General features: G+C 40.5%; 1 protein-coding gene across 1 annotated transcript; it reads right to left on the reverse strand.

The window, feature by feature from the left end:
- Positions 1 to 3176: 3176 nt before the first annotated feature.
- Positions 3177 to 12146, reverse strand: dhh (desert hedgehog signaling molecule; the record flags this gene model as incomplete). The annotated part of the gene is made up of 4 exons (XM_080534595.1): positions 3177 to 3184; positions 7744 to 8331; positions 8506 to 8767; positions 11808 to 12146. Coding segments are annotated over 4 exons (1197 nt in total), but the record flags the coding sequence as incomplete, so codon positions are not given.
- Between the last annotated feature and the right edge of the window lie 6277 nt (positions 12147 to 18423).

Consider the following 18423-nt stretch of genomic DNA (forward strand, 5'->3'; position numbering starts at 1 on the left):
CCCCTCTACCGATGTTGACCTCCTTGAGAGAGATCTGAACAATCAGGGGGAAATAAAGTGACTCGTTATTGTTGGCGGTAAAGAGAAGTACGTTATTCGTCTGCAAAATCGGACAACACACACACAATTTAGCACCTCTGAAATAATAGGGCAAATCGCAATTTAGTCACTCACGATGTCAATTTCCTGTGCTTTCTAATCTAGGTTAGTGTTGTGAACAGAGATGTGTCTGGAGATCAATTGTAAAATCCACTAGGGGTGAATTTACCCAGTTTAAATGTCCTGTTGTTCTGGTGAGCAGCAACCCCCCAATTTCACATTGTGGCGATCGGATAATGCAGTAAAACATTAAAAAAAAACTGATAGCCAGCTAACGTCAGCTGATTTGACTACATACTTAAGGGCTGCATGATCAATGTAACGCTAGTTGTTTAGAAGGGTACTAAAAAGTATAATTTTGATAAATGTCATCAATTATCCGGTATTTTATCTACCTGGCTGAATATGGCTGTTTATGTCAAGAATGTATTTTAAAAAACGCCAGCTAGCGACGTCGTTAACTGGGATCGCTTTACCGAGTAGCTCACTAGCCGGGATTCGCAAACTCTTTGCATGAAAATTGCGAGATGGTGACTAGCTGTAGGTATAAGAAATATATTAAGACATTCCAATATTTGTTTACCCAGTAATGCATAATCCAAATCGGTACAACTCATGTATGGAAATACACCAAAATATAGGAACTGAAATGTTGTTTTCTTTAAATATAACAACCCTAAACCGAGATACACAAAGAAAATACAACTTCCGTGTGCAACACTTCCTGTTGCAGCGGTGTCCGTTTCGTGCTGAACCTTGGCCATTGTGTATCACAGTTCCGCCAGTAAACTGGACTGAGGATATTACTAAGCTAAATAACAGTTTGAAACGTATCATCAGTCATTTGGGGTTACATTACGTTAACATATGATAGAACGGATTAAAAAAAAAAGCTCTGTCTGTCAATACTAGTTTCATATCTTTGAGATCATAAATGAGAAACGTGAACGAGACTGAATGACGTGCCAGTTCAAACCAATCGAAAACACACAGATTACTGTATGTTAAAGCGCCACATCCTAGAATATTTAGACTACAGTTTAGAGATATGTCAAAGAATGAGTTACACTTATGTAATCTAGGAGTCTGATGACTACACCGTTCAGTCAAACCAAGTGAACCACTACAGTATTAGGCCTGCTCAGAAAACAATAACAAGAACGTCTCTCATGTCCCTCATCATATTGATGTAGTCTATATGACATTGAACCCATATTGTTAATTCCAACATAGCAAGTGTCACATGGCCATTGGCCAACTCCAATGATATTGAATAAAGCCTAGGCTGTAGTCATTAACGCAGAATGACACTTCTGTCACTGTGTGTACATGTAGTCACAGGACTGTGTAATGAGCCAGGCGGACACATGTTCAGACAAAATACTGTTGTCAAGTAGGCCTAATATACAGTTGCCACACAGAAATGTGAAGAAACGTGTAACTGATGTAGCTGATTGTGCTCAATGTTTACTTAATGAGTAACATGGAAAAAAATAAGAACACATGGAAATGTAGGATTGAAGGTAAAAAAGTACAATTTACAACCAACACAAAAGTCTTGGACTGGTTTCCCTAAGTCAAATAATCTGCCCCAACGCATGAAACCAACCCAGGAGAGTCAGTGAGCATCGCAATGCACAGACATAGTTTGACACTCTGTAGTGTAAACTGATTAATTGATTAACTAGCCACCTTGTAACCTTGAAGAAGAACGTATTGATAAGTGATATATAACTAATTACTACAACAACTATGTATGAAAGGTGATGAACAGTAGTTAGAAGACAGTGACACTCAAACATGACTGATTAGCTAGCTAGCTTGATCATTGTAGACGTAGGACATTGTATATTTAAGAACAGACAATAAAGCAAAGATCCATCCAGTTAACTAGTGAACTAATTAACCAGCTAATATTGTAAAGTTAGCTTGCAACAGGCTAGCAAGCAGGCCATATTATTGCACTGATCATTGCTCAGTTTTAACACACCCAGTCAGATGTGTAGCCCATGTAGCTAGTGGCATAAGTAGGTAGTCATACATGGTTAACGTTTTTGGATACAACAAATCATTTGTCTGACTATCAATGCCATTAGCTAACAAACCATGTGTGCAACTAAGCCCTATTGACGTGACAACCTTGTTTGAATTAACTACGAGCTAGCTCGATAGCTAAGTGATGCTAACTTACAAGGCACTGGGGCACGACTCACACAGTGGACACTAGAAGTGGGAAGCTAGCTAAAAGATAGCTACGCACTTGGGGTTAAACGCAAGCTAATGTTATTATGAGAATCTAATGTTAGGAGTTATTCAGACCAGTAAAGCTAGCTAACGTTAGCTACATTCGATCAGCAACTGACTATCCTCATCCTCACATTAGCTAGCTAGCATTAAAGGTCAGGCACATTGGTTTCTCTAAGAAGTTTGTAAAAATGTATTATTTAGCCAAACAACTTACCTTAGCATGTGATGGTGGTGTCCTCATACATTAGAACAATCCAGCTAGTTAGTAAAGCGTCTCATGTTAAGTTAACTAGCGGGCTAAGAGCTAGCCGGCTGGGGAGAGAGAGGAGTGGGGGAAGTGCACCAAGGCTGGATCACCAACTTAGAATAGCTCAGCTAGCTAACGGCAGGCTACGGCGCTGCCAGCACCAACACTTTAAAAACACCTCGTAAAATACCCAAACAAGAACCTTTAGTCCCCATATATTCGTGTTGAACGCATGATTAATCCAGAACACGGTTAAAAATCCTCCAAGTGGTTGATAATCCCAACTAAAATAGCCAGATGGCTAAAAGAACCAACTGCTTGATAAGCTAACGTCAACGATACGAGAACGATAACGCGTTGACGTGTTTTCTGCAGCTTTGCTTGCTGAGCCGTTGAGGTTTGCAGTTAAGTTTTGCACAAAAATGTTCGATGTATCCGAAATTCCGATCCAAAACGATGGAATATCCCCAATATATTATCTAACTGCATTTACTGGCCGTATTGAAATAATGTTTTCTGTCAGTGCCTAACGTTGTTAACTTCAGCGACATGGCTTAGCTACCCCCTGTCCGGGTCACCATCGCTACTTCGCTGGACACATCCACACACAGGAGGACCCGTCAAGGGGCTAGCTATGCTAAGCTAATAACAACAACGCCAAACATCAACTCTGCAAATAAAAAAAATAAAAAATAAAAATAAAGAAAAATAAAAGTAAAATAATAACAAACAAACAAAAATAAGAGTAAAAATAATAAGAATAAATAAATAAATAAATTATAAATAAATAAATAAACGAATGAATAAATAATTTAATTAATTAATTATTTAATTTATTTATTTATTACTTAAATAATTAAACAATTAATTAATAATACATACTAAATAATAATACATAAAATAAATTAAATAAATAAATAATAAATATAAAAATAAAGAAAAATAAAAGAGCAGCGGACATTTGTCCGCGCCACACCGGGGGGGTATTCCATCAACATCGCTAAAGAAAAATCCAGGTTTAGTCTCGCGAGAGTTCTTAAAAACATCCAGGCATATTCTGATAAGTCTCGCGAGAGTTATCACAAATAAGCCAGGATTTTCCTTTAGTGACGTTGATGGAATACCCCCCGGGTTTGATGGCTAGCTATAGCTTCGTCTCACCAAACAAACTTTTCTTTAATGTTTCTTTAGGGTTAGGATTCTGTGGATACTTACTACTATGTTTAGTACTGCTACATCAGTGTTGGACGCTAACAGATATACGAGTTAAGACAACAGTCAGACGTGAGACTGAGATTTCTATTGAGTTAGTCTTCTATCATTATAGAAAATGAAGCCGTTTTTCATTGGGTTGAGAATGAACTACCCATGTGAAACTACTTTCTTTCACCCTTATCACCAACTTACTAGGCTAACATGCTTTATTGCAAAGGAGGTCATATCAATTCACCGAAATGAGCACAAACACATTATGTTTCCAGTAAATGCGTTCCGTAGAGTGCATTATTATGGTAATCTGGTTTGTGTATCATGCTTTAGCCTGGGGTACTTTCCCAGAACTAGGCAGGGCTTGGTTTTATAATGCAATGCCTCGTTCTGATCAGCAAAGCACATCTCTTTTAGCTGGCATAAATCTATGTATGTTTAAGCTTTTTGGTTTATTTATTCCTCAAAACATTTTTCCTTCTACTATTCCCTCTGCAGTTCATTGTGTCTCTCAGGTGCTTGACACCCCTCATTCCTGTATACAGTTTGCATCTGGTTCAAGACCCTGGTAGTCTTGTCCCAATCTGTTTTCTGCATGAAGATACAAGGCATGCAGGAAGTCTGACATGTGAGAGTAATCCTTGTAGGTGCAACCAGTCATTTGTTGAATGAAGTGCCCAGCTTGAGCTTCCACTCTCCATACAGTACCATGCCAGCAAGGGGTAAACAATCTGGCATTTAAAATAGAATACTAGAATAATAATGGTTCTATTCTAGCAAGTATCCCTAAACATTCAATTTATATCCAGAACATGCCTACTGTACTTCTGTTTGTGTGTTCATTGTAGTTCTTTTTATTGTTCTGTGGATGTATCAAGCATGTGATAAGGACCACTATTGAAGTGTTTTACTTGTGATGACTGTATTACTGCTGTTCACCCCCATTGAATGCACTGACTGGTTCCTCTGTATACGGATGTACACTACATTTGTCAAATATGGCAAATGTGAAATGAATTTACTATGAGGGTACAATATGTAATGATTCATAGATGTTATTGAATGATTTTTGTCATGTTTCACCTTTCGTTCACTCCCAAATGTTCACAATTGTTGAAGCATAATGAATTTGACCCAGATTTTTCATTGATGGGAACATGAGTGTCTAGGGATTGAATTTAGATTACAATGAGTAGGCCTACATCAGACGGTCAGAGACCTGCAATTCCCTCTGACCAGATGAACAGTTTGCCTGTGAACGAACCACATGATGTTGGTTGGACAGGTTTTCAGGATGAAATAAGTGATTAAGACACTGGTGCCCCTGACAGGATTAGTCAAGTCCCATTCAGCTTTAGCAGGATTGGATTGGATTTTGGTGGGCTGGGACTGGTGGGAGATTCTGTGGCCTTCTACGTTGTGATTGGCCAATGATGGTAAATGGTAGGTGGAATTATGTCATTGAGCTTCTCCCATTGGATTGGTATGATGAGTGTGAGCGCTATCCCATCTGCCTCCTCTATCTCTACGATAATCCCCTGGAATACCTTCACAGATGTTTGCAACAAAACACAAACTGGTACAATAGAATTCAATTTATTTCATGTTTAATTCCCCTATTGTTCTCATTGCACGAACACACAATAATAATTATCCTTAATTGATGTAACCTTTCTATGATTCCCCCAATTATATAACATTGATCAAATGTGTTTGTCCTTAGTTTCAAATTCCTTTCATGTCATTGTGTCTTTTCTCTTGTTTTTGTAGTCGTTTTGTACTTTTGCAATGTGTTAATTTGTTGTATGTTAATGTATTTAGTGCCTTTGATTTCATCTTTATGTCATTGTGTTTGTATCTTCTGCAGGGTTTTCTTGTCATGTGATTGTCTGTTGCTGTTAATGTCTTTCTTCTTACTGTCTTTTTATGTGGACCCCAGGAAGATTACTGTCTGTCCTCTCTTACACTTGAAGTTGTTACTGTTCTTCCCAGTTGGAAAAGGCAACCATAAACCTTTTATTCATAAATACAGTAATATACACAAATAGATCTGAATTATGTGGTGTGTACCCAGGAAATGCCTGTTAAGTCTATTTTAACTTGATGCACCCAATGAGTGATCTGTAATAAGACTAGGTAAAGATGAAACACTTACCTTGAAGGAATGGAGTCATCAGCTGCTTACATATGCAAACCAACCTATTTACTATAATGCCGAAACATAAATAAAGTATCTAAAATAAAAAATAGAAATGTTCTACAATAGCTGAAAAGACAAAAAAGACATTCACAAGCATGATGTCATCCACAAGGGGGTGTACAACCTAACATTTTGCCCTGTAATGAACACATTGTGCAATGACACATTTCAACTATACTTTGGCAGGCAGTAGTGGGTGGTAATAAGGGTTACGTAATCCCGATTATTAAAATGAATTGTAGCACTAATCAGCATACATCTTTAGAATATTAGAAAATGTGAATATATGTGCACATTCATTAAAAGGCATCTTTGGTGATTGGTGACGGCATCAGGTGATTTGGCAAGGTTCATACTTGATACTAAATACAAGGTTCATACTTCATACTAAAGCATATTAGAGGATATGGGGCAAATGTTCCAACACAAAGAAATCAAACGAAACAGACAAGAGACTTTTAGATACATAGTAATGCACAAATAACAAACCATTGTACACTTGTAAAAGACTTGAAAAGTAGGCCACATGCCACATTGTCTGTAAACATGAAATTGCTCAGGGGAGAGGGAGACTATGATTGAGATAAAGACAAAGAGATAGGCCAGCATGAGAGAACATTAAGTCTGTGTCTGGGTTTCTCATTAACCAGGCTACCTATTTCTACTAAGATTTAACCCTCACAGCTACATACACATAGTGTGCATTAAGAAACAGCCCACATTTTAAAAATCTATTCTCTGAACACATTTTCAGCTCTAAAACAATTACGCCCTTTCAGGATTTTCACGCAACATTTTTTTTTTGTGGCTGCAAACCAAGAGAGATTATTTATCAAAAATGATTTATCAAAATCAAATTCTTCATATAAAATAGGAATACAAGCAGGTTTTCTTTATATAAATTACATTAGCATTTCTTTAATTACATTTGAAGATTAATATAACAAATGCTATGTTAGACCATATTTAGTGAATAATTATGATAACAATGTTTGCAACATTTATATATTATGATTCAAATGGTACAAAAATAAAGCTTTTATTGTTTCTGGCAAATACTCATATTTCCTCATTGTTTTAGAATAATAAACCATATATTTGGAAAACCGCATTGTGTTGGATTACAGGGAATTATAAACACGATACATGTACAACCGGAAGCTTGACAATAATGTTGGGTACAGCCATCTCAGAATTTAAATTAATATTTTATGACACATTTTAAAATGTTAATTCTTCTATTCACTCTTACTGAGATACACTGTAAATATGTATGAATACATTACAATTGCAAATGAGAATAAGATGCAATTATGTGACCTTTTAGTGCATAAAGTGGAATTGGTTTATAGAGGGAATTATGTGACCCTCTAGTGCATAAAGTGGAATTGGTTTATAGAGGGGCAGTGCAAGAAAAAATAAATGCACATCAATGGCAATGTATCTAATGTAGCTAAGTAGGCATTATCAGTAGGACAGATACTGTACCAAGGTTAAACCCAGCCTTTTTAAGGATGAAATGTATTAGGGTCTAGAATAATGCGTCCGAGAGTGTGCAGCAGTCTTGCATACCAGTGCACACTTGAAACCTTATCAGTCACAGTGTCACAGTGTCTCACCGTACTGTCTCTGTTTAGAGATGCAGTCAAACTGTTCAGGCTGCCCAATGTGTCTGATATCACATGCAGGCCTGGATTGTAGAGTGTCTGATTCATTTCAACCCTCAGACTATGATGAGTATTACAGTGAGTGTCAATGATGTCCTCTGCTTGTGTGCCCTCTCTGTGAACAAGGTGGGTAAGAGAGAGCAGCAGTCGAAGAGGCCAAAATACCCAATGTGCAAGTCCCTGGTCCTCTATAGATGCATAGCTGGATGCCAGCACCCCCTCCACAAACAGAGTTCCGTGTTCTGTCAGGGGTGCATACACTCCCCTCCCCTCCTGCAGTGAGACTGAGATGATTCTGGATGGTCGTACACTCCCATCTGCTCCATGGATAAGTACATAGTCCCCCTTCTTGGCTCTACTAGCGAACTGAGCTAGGTACTCGCTGTGGTGGAGTTTGTGATGTGGGGCTAGAAAGACCAGGTGGTGGGGGGTGAGGGCGAGGTGATGGCCATCGTCTGTGTCCAGAACCAAGAAAGTTGACCTGCTCTCATGGTCCCGGTGCAAGAATAATAGGACTCGGCTGAGCACTATTTCTCCTGACCCAGACAGGGCCAACACTCTGTCCCCAGGCACAAGTGATGACAGGGCTTTCTGCCCCCTTCCAGCCACACTCACCCGGGCCCAGCCTGGGAAACAGCCCCCCTTCTCCACTGCCACCGAGTGATCTGTTGGGGAAATCAATAGAGAATGGCCAAGATGACTGAAACACTATTTCATAAATGACACATGATATGTAGGCATTTCAAGCTGATTGGTAAATGTCTGCAATAAATCCTTAAGACAAATCACGATAATGTGTGTGTCATGTACACCAGGCAGCTCATGCCCAGTAGACTTACCAGCTTTGACAGAGCAGTGCACATGGTGCTTGGACTCATAGTGCACCCAGTCAAAGCCAGCCTCCACCGCCAGCTGGGCCAGGAGGCCGTACTTGCGTAGGTCGCGATCGGAGGTGGTGATGTCCACAGCTCGGCCCTCGTAATGCAGAGAGCTAGGGGGGTGGTGGCCATCCTCGTCCCAGGCCTCTGTCACCCGCAGGCGCACCCCAGGCCACTGATTCATCACTGCGATGGCCAGCTTGTTCATACTGTCCTTGCAACGCTGAGGGAGAGAGGGGCATTTCATCAAGTTTAAAAAATAATATTATGAAGAGCAGCGGCTTGTTTGGAACTGAATACAGGTCCATACTGTATGTTTTTTTAATGAAAGAATACAAATTGGTGTAATACGTTATCTGTAGAATCAATAGAGTAATTAATTATAAATTGTTGCTTTCAACTAACTAAGTCCTGATATTTTCTTTAGTATCATTATTGATCATTTACAGTGATATTGCTGGGTCTATAGTGTCGACAGCAGATCCAGTGCTATCGACATGTATGAAACCCCCTAGAGCGGAGGTAACCAAGACTGTTTTTAATCACTTATTAACAAAGGAAAAGGAACTGCCTGAGACTGAGAGTAGATATGAGTCCACTGTCTGCCTCACTTCACAATAACTAAAGTCTCTCTATCTCACATTCAATCCCTTGTAAATCAATACCAAATACCACACCACTTCTGTAACTGTGTTCTTAATCATCTCTGCCCAGTTATGTGTGTCTCTATTGACATCATCACATTTCTTTCCTGTATTCAGGGATTTTAAAGGCCATCTCCACCCCTCCTTTCTCAAACAATCAGAACGTAAGAATAAAGCTACTGTAGCCAGTTTGATACAATCCTTGGCCTTTTCTGCAGGGTGAGAGCATAATCAAGGCCATTCTCCATGTTTCCAGAGAGTTCAATCAAGTAATGATTTCTCAGTGTCATTTCTCCCTGAGATATTTGATTAGAAATGTCAACACCATGTCTCTTACACCCACAGTGGCGTAATGTTACGTGTGTCAGCATGGCTAAATAATGTCAGAATCTGACCTGCGTCAGTCAGTGTCATTTCTATCGTTATATCCTCATGTGATGTGGTAGGTGGAATGTCCCATTAACCAGGTTTCGGGAAGTTGGAACAAAATGTATCTACCTCTGTAATAGTCATATTCCAGAGAGAGGGAGAGAGAGAGGGGAATGTGGCAGTGAAGGGGAACAAGGGAGAGAGAGAGAGAGAGAGAGAGAAATGGGTGAGAAGGAAACAGAGTATCTAGGAGGCAAGGTTCAGGCTAAGTGAGAGGGCAGAGGGGAGGAATGTATGGGCATTGGGCATGGACTTGGGAATGTGACAGCAAGAGTGAGAAAGAGAGAGGGCCAGAAAACAAACTGGCTACATTTTTCTCGCAATGCCATTGAAGAGAGGCGTTTCATTGTCACAACTACAATAGTGGCTCAACCAACGGTGCCATTACTTCAGCAGGCGGGAATTTTGTAGAGGCGACCCCTCTGAGTCTCCAAACATTACACAAAGAGGGTCTTTCACATCTGGGCAAGAGAGGGGCACATGCACACATACACACACTCACTCATCGTCGAACTGGGCATCAGAAGGGCACACACACATTTGACCACAGATTTTCATCACATACAATCATTCAAAAAGAGGAAGGAACACAGATTTGAATCATAGACAATCATTCAGAGCAACAGTGTACAGTCAGACACCAAGTATTACTATACACTGATACAACAATGTACAGACACCAAATATTACTATACACTGATACGACTCTTGCAGGTCTATTAAAGGTTTATTAAAATTAGGTCTACCTTTACATGAGAAACGTTGTGGAGTTCATTTGTGAAGTATAATTTTGAAGTCAAGTTACTGTCATATGCTGGAAATGACCAAGCGACTAGTTTTAAATGTATAGAATATGTCTCAATTGTCTCCTATTCGCTCCAGTCAAACAAGATAATTTTAACTGTATAATGACACAGTGCTAGTGTCCATCTGCTATTTCCAAATCAGGTATCAGGTCTCCTATCCATTTATAAGATAGATAGAAGATAAAGGGACATACTTTTTTCAACTGTGGTGTAATTCAGTTTGTATACATTTTAGTATAGGTTTGCAATGAATAAACATAATGTCAGATTCATTTATGACACACTTGACATCAGAGGCTGAGAATACCAGCCATTTCAGAGCAATAACAATAGCCTACTTTTACTGTTCCATGAACTCAACTCAAAATGCCAATATCACACTGTGGCTTCCTTGATATTCTAAAGAGGTTGTCTGTGTTCCTGTGTCTGTGTCTCAACTCATTTTGACCAACTAATTTTGGCCAGGGCAGATCATATTTGAATGTGTGTATACTAAAGCTATGTACTATGCAAGGATACGTGCTTCACCTACAAATCCTAATTGCAATAAAGCACAGACCAGGCAAGTAGGGGAATCGTTTTATTACTCAGCAACAAAGACTTTAGTTAAAGATTAAAAGGAAGTGATCACAAGGGGGAACACATTCTCCTAGAAAGTCATATTGAATGACATCCTCATCTCCCTATCTTACAAAGGAAGTATGGGAAGTCTGAGTAACAATTAGACACCCAGGGTTTGAATATGTGATTAAGGAAAAGCTATCCTACACAAAAGGTTATCACCTTGTTGTCAGTAATCTTTGTTATAACCTGTACATCCACTATTTGATCAATTGTTCATACTGTACATAGCACAATGAAAAATGAAGAGAAACATCATCAAACAACAGCATTTCAGTGTATCCGTTGGAGTTGTGATACTGAAAATATCCCTGTAGAAAAGAAAACTCTACATTTCACCACCTGCTGTAGTTAAAGTGTAATCCAGCAGAGGGATTTTTTTACCATGATTTGGCCAAAGGGAACCAGTTTGCTTCCAGCGCAGAAGCCCAGTGAGAGTGCATGCACCCTACAGTACATGATAGGGACATTTGGAGGAGAGATGATTGAACTTGATTAACCATTACACCATTACAGAGATAGGAAATGTTAGGATATTTATAGCATAGCATAGAGTACAGCACAGTGTTTTATTTGTATAGTATAGTATAGTGGATAGTGTATATAGCCTTTATTTATGTAAACCAGCTCTTTTCCCTTCTTGTTTTTAGTATTTTTTTCCTAGCACCAGGGGAGCCCACCCTAATGTCGTTGTTTGGTACCTGTACTATATTAATGACAATAAAGACCATTCATTCATTCATACACACTAAACCAGTCTTACCTTTGTCATGAAACGGTCGGCCTTAGTATTCTCCTCGTCTTTGAAGAAGATGTCAGGGTTGTAGTTACACACTAGTTCATTGAAGCGCTCTGAGTTGCGTGTGATCTTGCCCTCGGCTCTTCCACTGGCCCCCAGGTTGTTCTCAGAGAAGTTGGGGACAGAGTGCTTGTAAGGCATGGGGGTGAGTTTCCTGGGCTTCGGGCGGACGCCATAGCCAGGGCCTGGCCCACATCCCTGGACCAGCCATGTAGATGTGCACACAGTAAGCAGGCTGAGCCGGGCCAGGCTTTCCCAGCAGCAGGACCACTTCATTGGGGAAAGATCCGGGGGTCCCAGGTATTAGTGACCCACGATGCCCACGTCGAGAGCCCTGTTTTGGGCACCTTATTGCATTTCAATGAGTGTCAAATATTAGTCCATTCAAGATCATCGGTTGTAAATGAGTAATGCCATTGCTATAGAGCAGAGTTTGTTCTTTGTTCTTAATTAGAAAACAAAATGATTGGATGTTATGTGGGTACTCATGTTGACCCTTGTAAATAATCAACTTCAAAGTATCAATAAGCCAATCAACGATTTTCCTATTCTCATATTGTTAGATTCCTCTATTTAGCTGTAAATATATTGTATGTATATTCAGTATTATATATATTTTTTATTTTTTTACAAAAGGTGATTTGTCACCATAATAATATACAGTTTCTGAGGCTTCTTGTCAGCCATTATACTGTAGCTGGTTAAATAATTAGACCACTTAAGTTTCCAAATACCGGTATTTTATCCCAGTTCATTCCGTTAGAAATGAATAAATGTCATCCGTTATGTGTCCTTTGGAGATACCTGTCCCCACGCAGGTGTTTCACGGTGTACCGACTCCGGTCACCTACCTGTCCGGTCACCTACCGACTCTCTGTCTTTGCCCCGGGCAGTCTCGTGGCCACACGCAGGTCTGACGCGCACATTGCCCTACTGCGCCTCTCTAAAACGTGTCCCATGTGAATTCGTTTGAGTGTCATTCTCATCCACCCATTCCTCTATCCAGGAGCGATGCGCCTCGTAACGGTTCTGTCCGTCCACCGTCCACTGTCGCGTAGAAGCGCTCCTGACCACCGTGCGCCAGCCATTTGGTCTTATTAGCGTCTGGACAAGATTGCCCTCCCTTCCTTTGCGCGCTCCCACTGCAACAGCACACGCCTCCAAGGTCCAATTCAACCTTACAAGCGACACATGAATAGCCTACTTACTTACGTTAATGCCGCACTTTGTCATAGATTGTTTGTCATAGGTGACTAGACGTTTTTTCCCAAGGGAGTAATGAAGATAAACCGTTGTTATATTGGTAACTTACACACACAAAGTGGAGATGAAAGAGAGAGACCATGCACGTCTGTTGTCAAACACTTCTATATCAACGCATTAGATTAGAGAGTAATTTGGAGTTCTAGTTTAACTTTATTAGACATCATCTTAAGCTTTTACTCAGTGTATTAACATTTGACTCAAAATCGTTGATATCTCTAAACACTAGAGCTCTACTCTACTACTAAATGAATGAATGGTCTTTATTGTCATAAATGTGATTCAGATATCCCTCTACAAGACTGGATTTTGTATGCTCTGGCCACTAATTAGTGATAAATATTGGAGGGACTCACTATCACTGCCATTACTCTCTTAGTGGTGTATTAATAGACTGGAGGTGAGAGTCCATGACAGAGAGCCAGTTCTGCATGGAGGAGCTTCCTGCTGAGGAGAGGGCCACTCCAGACCTGACACCCTGGCCTGGCAGACCATAGATATTATGTGGCGGACTGTCTCTGTCGCTGCCTTCCTTTGTTTGCGCTTGAACCAGAAGACCCAGGGGACCTAGGCTGACCACATGGACCCTGAACCCAGCGCACCCAAGACCTCTTCACTGGAAACACCCACTGGCTCTATCAACATATTATTTTTATCCATCTCAGAACAATAGCTGGGATTTACAGTCATAAAAAGGCAAGAGATAATGTCACAATATGACGGCAGGAGAAAGGAATAATGAACAATTGGAAAATATCAAAATGTATCTCCAGGAGTTTTAACACCTTCAATAATTTATGGAGGCTCAAATTAAAGGTCAGAGGGGTTAAAGGTCAACAACGTATGTCTCCTCAATATTGTCTGTTTGACAGTGGATACAATGTAGGCTCCTAACCATTTTCCCCACGATGAACCACCTCTTTGCTGCCTCTAAGATCTTTTTGCAGTCTTGTTGTAAAGCTCATCAGATGTCTACTGTGTGTGACATTATGTTGCATTTGACCTTATATCAAAGCCTAACGGTAACTTAATGTGCCCCTTATTTTTTTACAGGTATTCAAATGTTTCCACCAGATCTGATCATTTATGTCATCATCATCAATCTGAGAAAAATCGTCATCAACTGTTTTAACATTCTTTTTTACATTTACATTTTTTTGGGGGGGGGGCATTTAGCAGACGTCTCATTCCAAAGCGACTTACAATCAATACATTTGACTAAGCAAGTGAATCATCAATCCACCAGTCGTAGCAGGAAGAGTAATCTAGCTCAGGCCTGGGGCCATTGGCAGTCTCCGTGATAGAAGGAAAAAACGATAGATATATATATTTTTTATATAGACACTGGAGAAACAGAGAAACAGTACAAGGGGGCAGTAGAATTCTTAAGGGACACAGTAACAATTAGACAAAATGATTGGATGTTATGTGGGTACTCAGTTCTTTTGTCAGGCTAGTGAAATCATGACTATATTTACGAATATTTAAACGGTGAAAGAACATACAATGGAGCAGCTATGGAAATTGAGCAATGTGTGAGGGAAGGTTTGAGAAGATCCCAGGATGTTGAAAGGAGGGGTGGCGAGCAGCATCTTCCTGTCCTTATGATAAACATGAAGGAGAGTTAGGGCCGGGCCCAGGCACGCCAGATGAGAGATATCACACATAATGACAAATTCAGGGAACGGCTCAATCAAACGAAGAAACTCTTTCATAATGAACAATAAGCAATATTGATGTGCTGATGAAAATGGATGTGAGAAAAGAGATTTCATCAAACATGAAAGGGAGAGGAAGGAAGTAAACATCTGTGTGTATGAGTTGGAAATAAAGTCATTATTATTAGTTTTTATTTCTGTGCCCCCCCCCTCCCTCTAACCCCCACCTCCTCCTGACTCTTAACAGCCCTCACTCCCCCACTTCAGGATGGGAGTATATGGCTTTGTGAATGGCTGAGTTTCCTGCACAGCCACAGCACAGAAAACGAGATCTTTCCTGCCTGGGTTAGTCTACCCCGCTTTGTTCCCTCCGACTGGAGGCCTGCGCTGCCTTGCACCTGGACTCACGGTCAAACACAACCATGTCGTGCTTTTTTTCCTTTATAAAGTGATGTAGATGTTTTGTCTACAATTGGGCAAATAGCTTTTTCTACATTAAAGATAGTTGAGTTGATTTCCTCATTGAATGTAGGGTTTTGTGTTGGTGATTTAGCAGCAGTAACAACTACGAACAATGCTGGCTTTGACTTTGACATCTTCCAAAGTGTTTGTCTTGTCTCTTATAGCTGAATAGACACTCTGCAGGATCCACTTCCTCAGACTAAGGCCGTTGGAAGGGGTGGAGGGAAAGCAAAAAGTCAAGTAGCTGACCCCCGCCCCCCAATCTCAGACCACCCCGTTCTACTGTCTCCCACTCTGTTATCAGTGCAGGAAGAGGCAGGGTGGTGCATCTGACGGTGCTATGGCATTGCAGGACTGGATGATTTGTGGCTCCAGAGAAAATGGATTTGCTCAAGTTCCTCTGTGTGTAGTGTCGCTGCCCTTTACCTTAAAGAACACAGTAATCAGTGTAAAGCAATGTAGTCCTGGGTCATAAACATGTTAAGTCCAGGTTTCAGTACAGTTACTTTGCTCACCCTAGATGTGAAAAAGAGAAACACAAGTACACGTACACTGTCCACACTTACAGGGCTGGGAGTGGGACCATGACGATGCTGGACAATAGCTGACCAGGGTGGAACTTCCTGGCCCGAGACAAGCAGGTCATAGGTCAACCATAGAAATATACCTCTGATGATATACCTGCTACCAGATTTAGATATCCTCCACAGTATACAACATATTGACCTTCAGATTTATAAAAATGTCATTTAATGATACCACATTCGACAACCCTTTGCTGATGTGGAAGTGCTCCCCTATTACAGGTTGATGGGAACTACCTATAATAACTTACATAGTGTTACTCAATATGAGCATAGTGTAGTGCATGTGGCCATCCACTTCTATGGGGTTTTGATCTGTGTTTGATGGCTGTTTATGAATGAATGAATGGACTTTATTGTCATTGCTACAGTACAGGTACCAAACAACGAAATTTAGGATGTATGGATGCATCCATGGATGTATGGATGAGAGGCCTGTGAGTTCTGTTGAGTGTGTGAAGCAAGTGTGCCGTGAGTGTGTTGGCAGGGTGGGGGGCTGCAGTGACCAACAGACAGTGCGACCCATTATCAGTTGATTAGCAAGAAAGTCTCGCCTTTTCCTGTGAGTAGCTCCCTATTTGCCAGCGGTTAAGAGCGGGAATAATAGTCCCTAATGCACTTTGGCATGCACTTCAAACAGCCGACTGTCAGGAAAGCTAATCTGTGTCTCTTTTCCCCTTCATTCTTGTGTTTTGACAATAAAGATAGCCTATCTCATCCCATTACAGGCTGCCTGTCTCCCGCCTTGTCTCTGATATGCTGAACAACCAGTCAAATAGTACATGTTACCCAACAGGGCAGCTGTGACATTTTGATTGCAGGGCTATCACCCTTCTTATTTTGCTGTTGGGAGGTGCTAATGTCTCACGTTTCATTGGAACATACTTTAAGTGTTTACTGGAGTGTATAGGAAACTTAAGGTGACACCATAACTCAAACAGACACACTATATAGTAGACAGTGCTACAGTATCTAAATATCCAGTCTTTTAGTAAACAGCAGATAGTATTTCAACAAAGAATTTAGTTATTCAGATGTAGAGCTCACGCCATAGTTCTGGCAGAATTTATTTACATATAAGAGGGCGTTTAAGTTCAGGGAAATGGTGAGCAGGTCATATTCAGTGGGACACAATGTTCAATGCATTGGAAACACAAAAGCGACGTATTGAGAGGAAATAGTTCTCACATGTTAGAGAATTGTGTCTGTTCTATTGGCGACTAAACATTTCTATCCACAAGGTTCTGAATGTGTCATTCTAAATATGCCCCCGCGACCTTACGAGTGGGATTAGGCACTAACATAAGGTGCCTGTTGTTCATGTAAATTGTCTGGCTATATGAATGGATGAACTGCAAAGAATGTTTGAACATTGTTTCTGATCACTCCACTGTGGGAACACTTTTATTTACAGTCTAACTGCATTAGTCTCTTTCATTGGCATTTCACTGGATGTCAGCAGTCAAGTACATGGTGTATATCCCTTTGCATTTACATGCTGTTCAGCTATTAAATCCCTTGATAATCAACTGTACTGAATCAGCTTAAAACTTCTACTATATGACCTTATTGAGGTTGACATAGGTACCATTAACTGGGGATATGCAACATTAATTTCCTACCAGTTTGTACATTCACTCAGAACAAGATGAAGGGAAGCCCATTTAATGTAAAACGTTTAGAATTCCAACAGGTGGATGTACTTGTTTCCCCCCTCTTCTCTCTGTCTCTCACAACAATGATGTATTCATTAACTAGCATGTCTTGGTGATGTGTGCCTCCATCACAGTGGCAGGCACACACACACACGCACACACACACACACACACACACACACACACACACACACACACACACACACTGAACAACCATGTCTTGGCCATGTGTCCCTACATCACACAGGGCAAACCAAGCTCCTGATATGTCGCATTCCGGGAACATTTAGGCTTACTCCCTTTTAGGGGAGGAAAAGAAACACAAAACAAAGCAGAAATTAAATGAGTTGAATTAAAACATCCAACAAAAGAAAACAAGAAAAGAAATGCAAACAAAAATCAAGAGGGAGAAATTAATCAGAGCCGGGGATTTCTTTTTCTGACTTCAAAAAAAATTGAGAGGAAATGAATAATAGGCAAGGAAAACGGATGGAAGAAAGGAGGTGGGGGGTGAAGGAGAGAAAGCGAGAGAATGTTGCCTCTCCTCCTGCATTTTTTTGTTTAATCTAGTGGTGGCATCCGAGTGGGGAAAGCGTGGGCTAGGGCCGCAGCGGCGTCGCGCCTGGCCACCGCTGACAGACAGGCCAAAATAGAGCTTTCTTCTAGTCCTGATTAAAGCAGTGCAACACAGGGTGGAGGGACCGTGAGGACAGACACGCACACGCACTCACACTCACACACACTCACTAACCCACCAGGAACACGTGTGGACTTGTCACTGGGACATGACTAGTTACAGACATACAGTTATAGTATATATATATTTGTATTATAACAGCCTGATTGATGTGTAGTGTAGCCATCTTCCGTCAAATGTATCCATACACACACGTACAAAAGACACGAACATTTGAGTATCGAAAAGCATGTTGAAAACAATTTATTGTAAACCGTAAAA

The sequence above is a fragment of the Nansenia antarctica genome (assembly GCF_963989245.1).
Source record: "Nansenia antarctica genome assembly, chromosome: 6".
NCBI lineage: Eukaryota > Metazoa > Chordata > Actinopteri > Argentiniformes > Microstomatidae > Nansenia > Nansenia antarctica.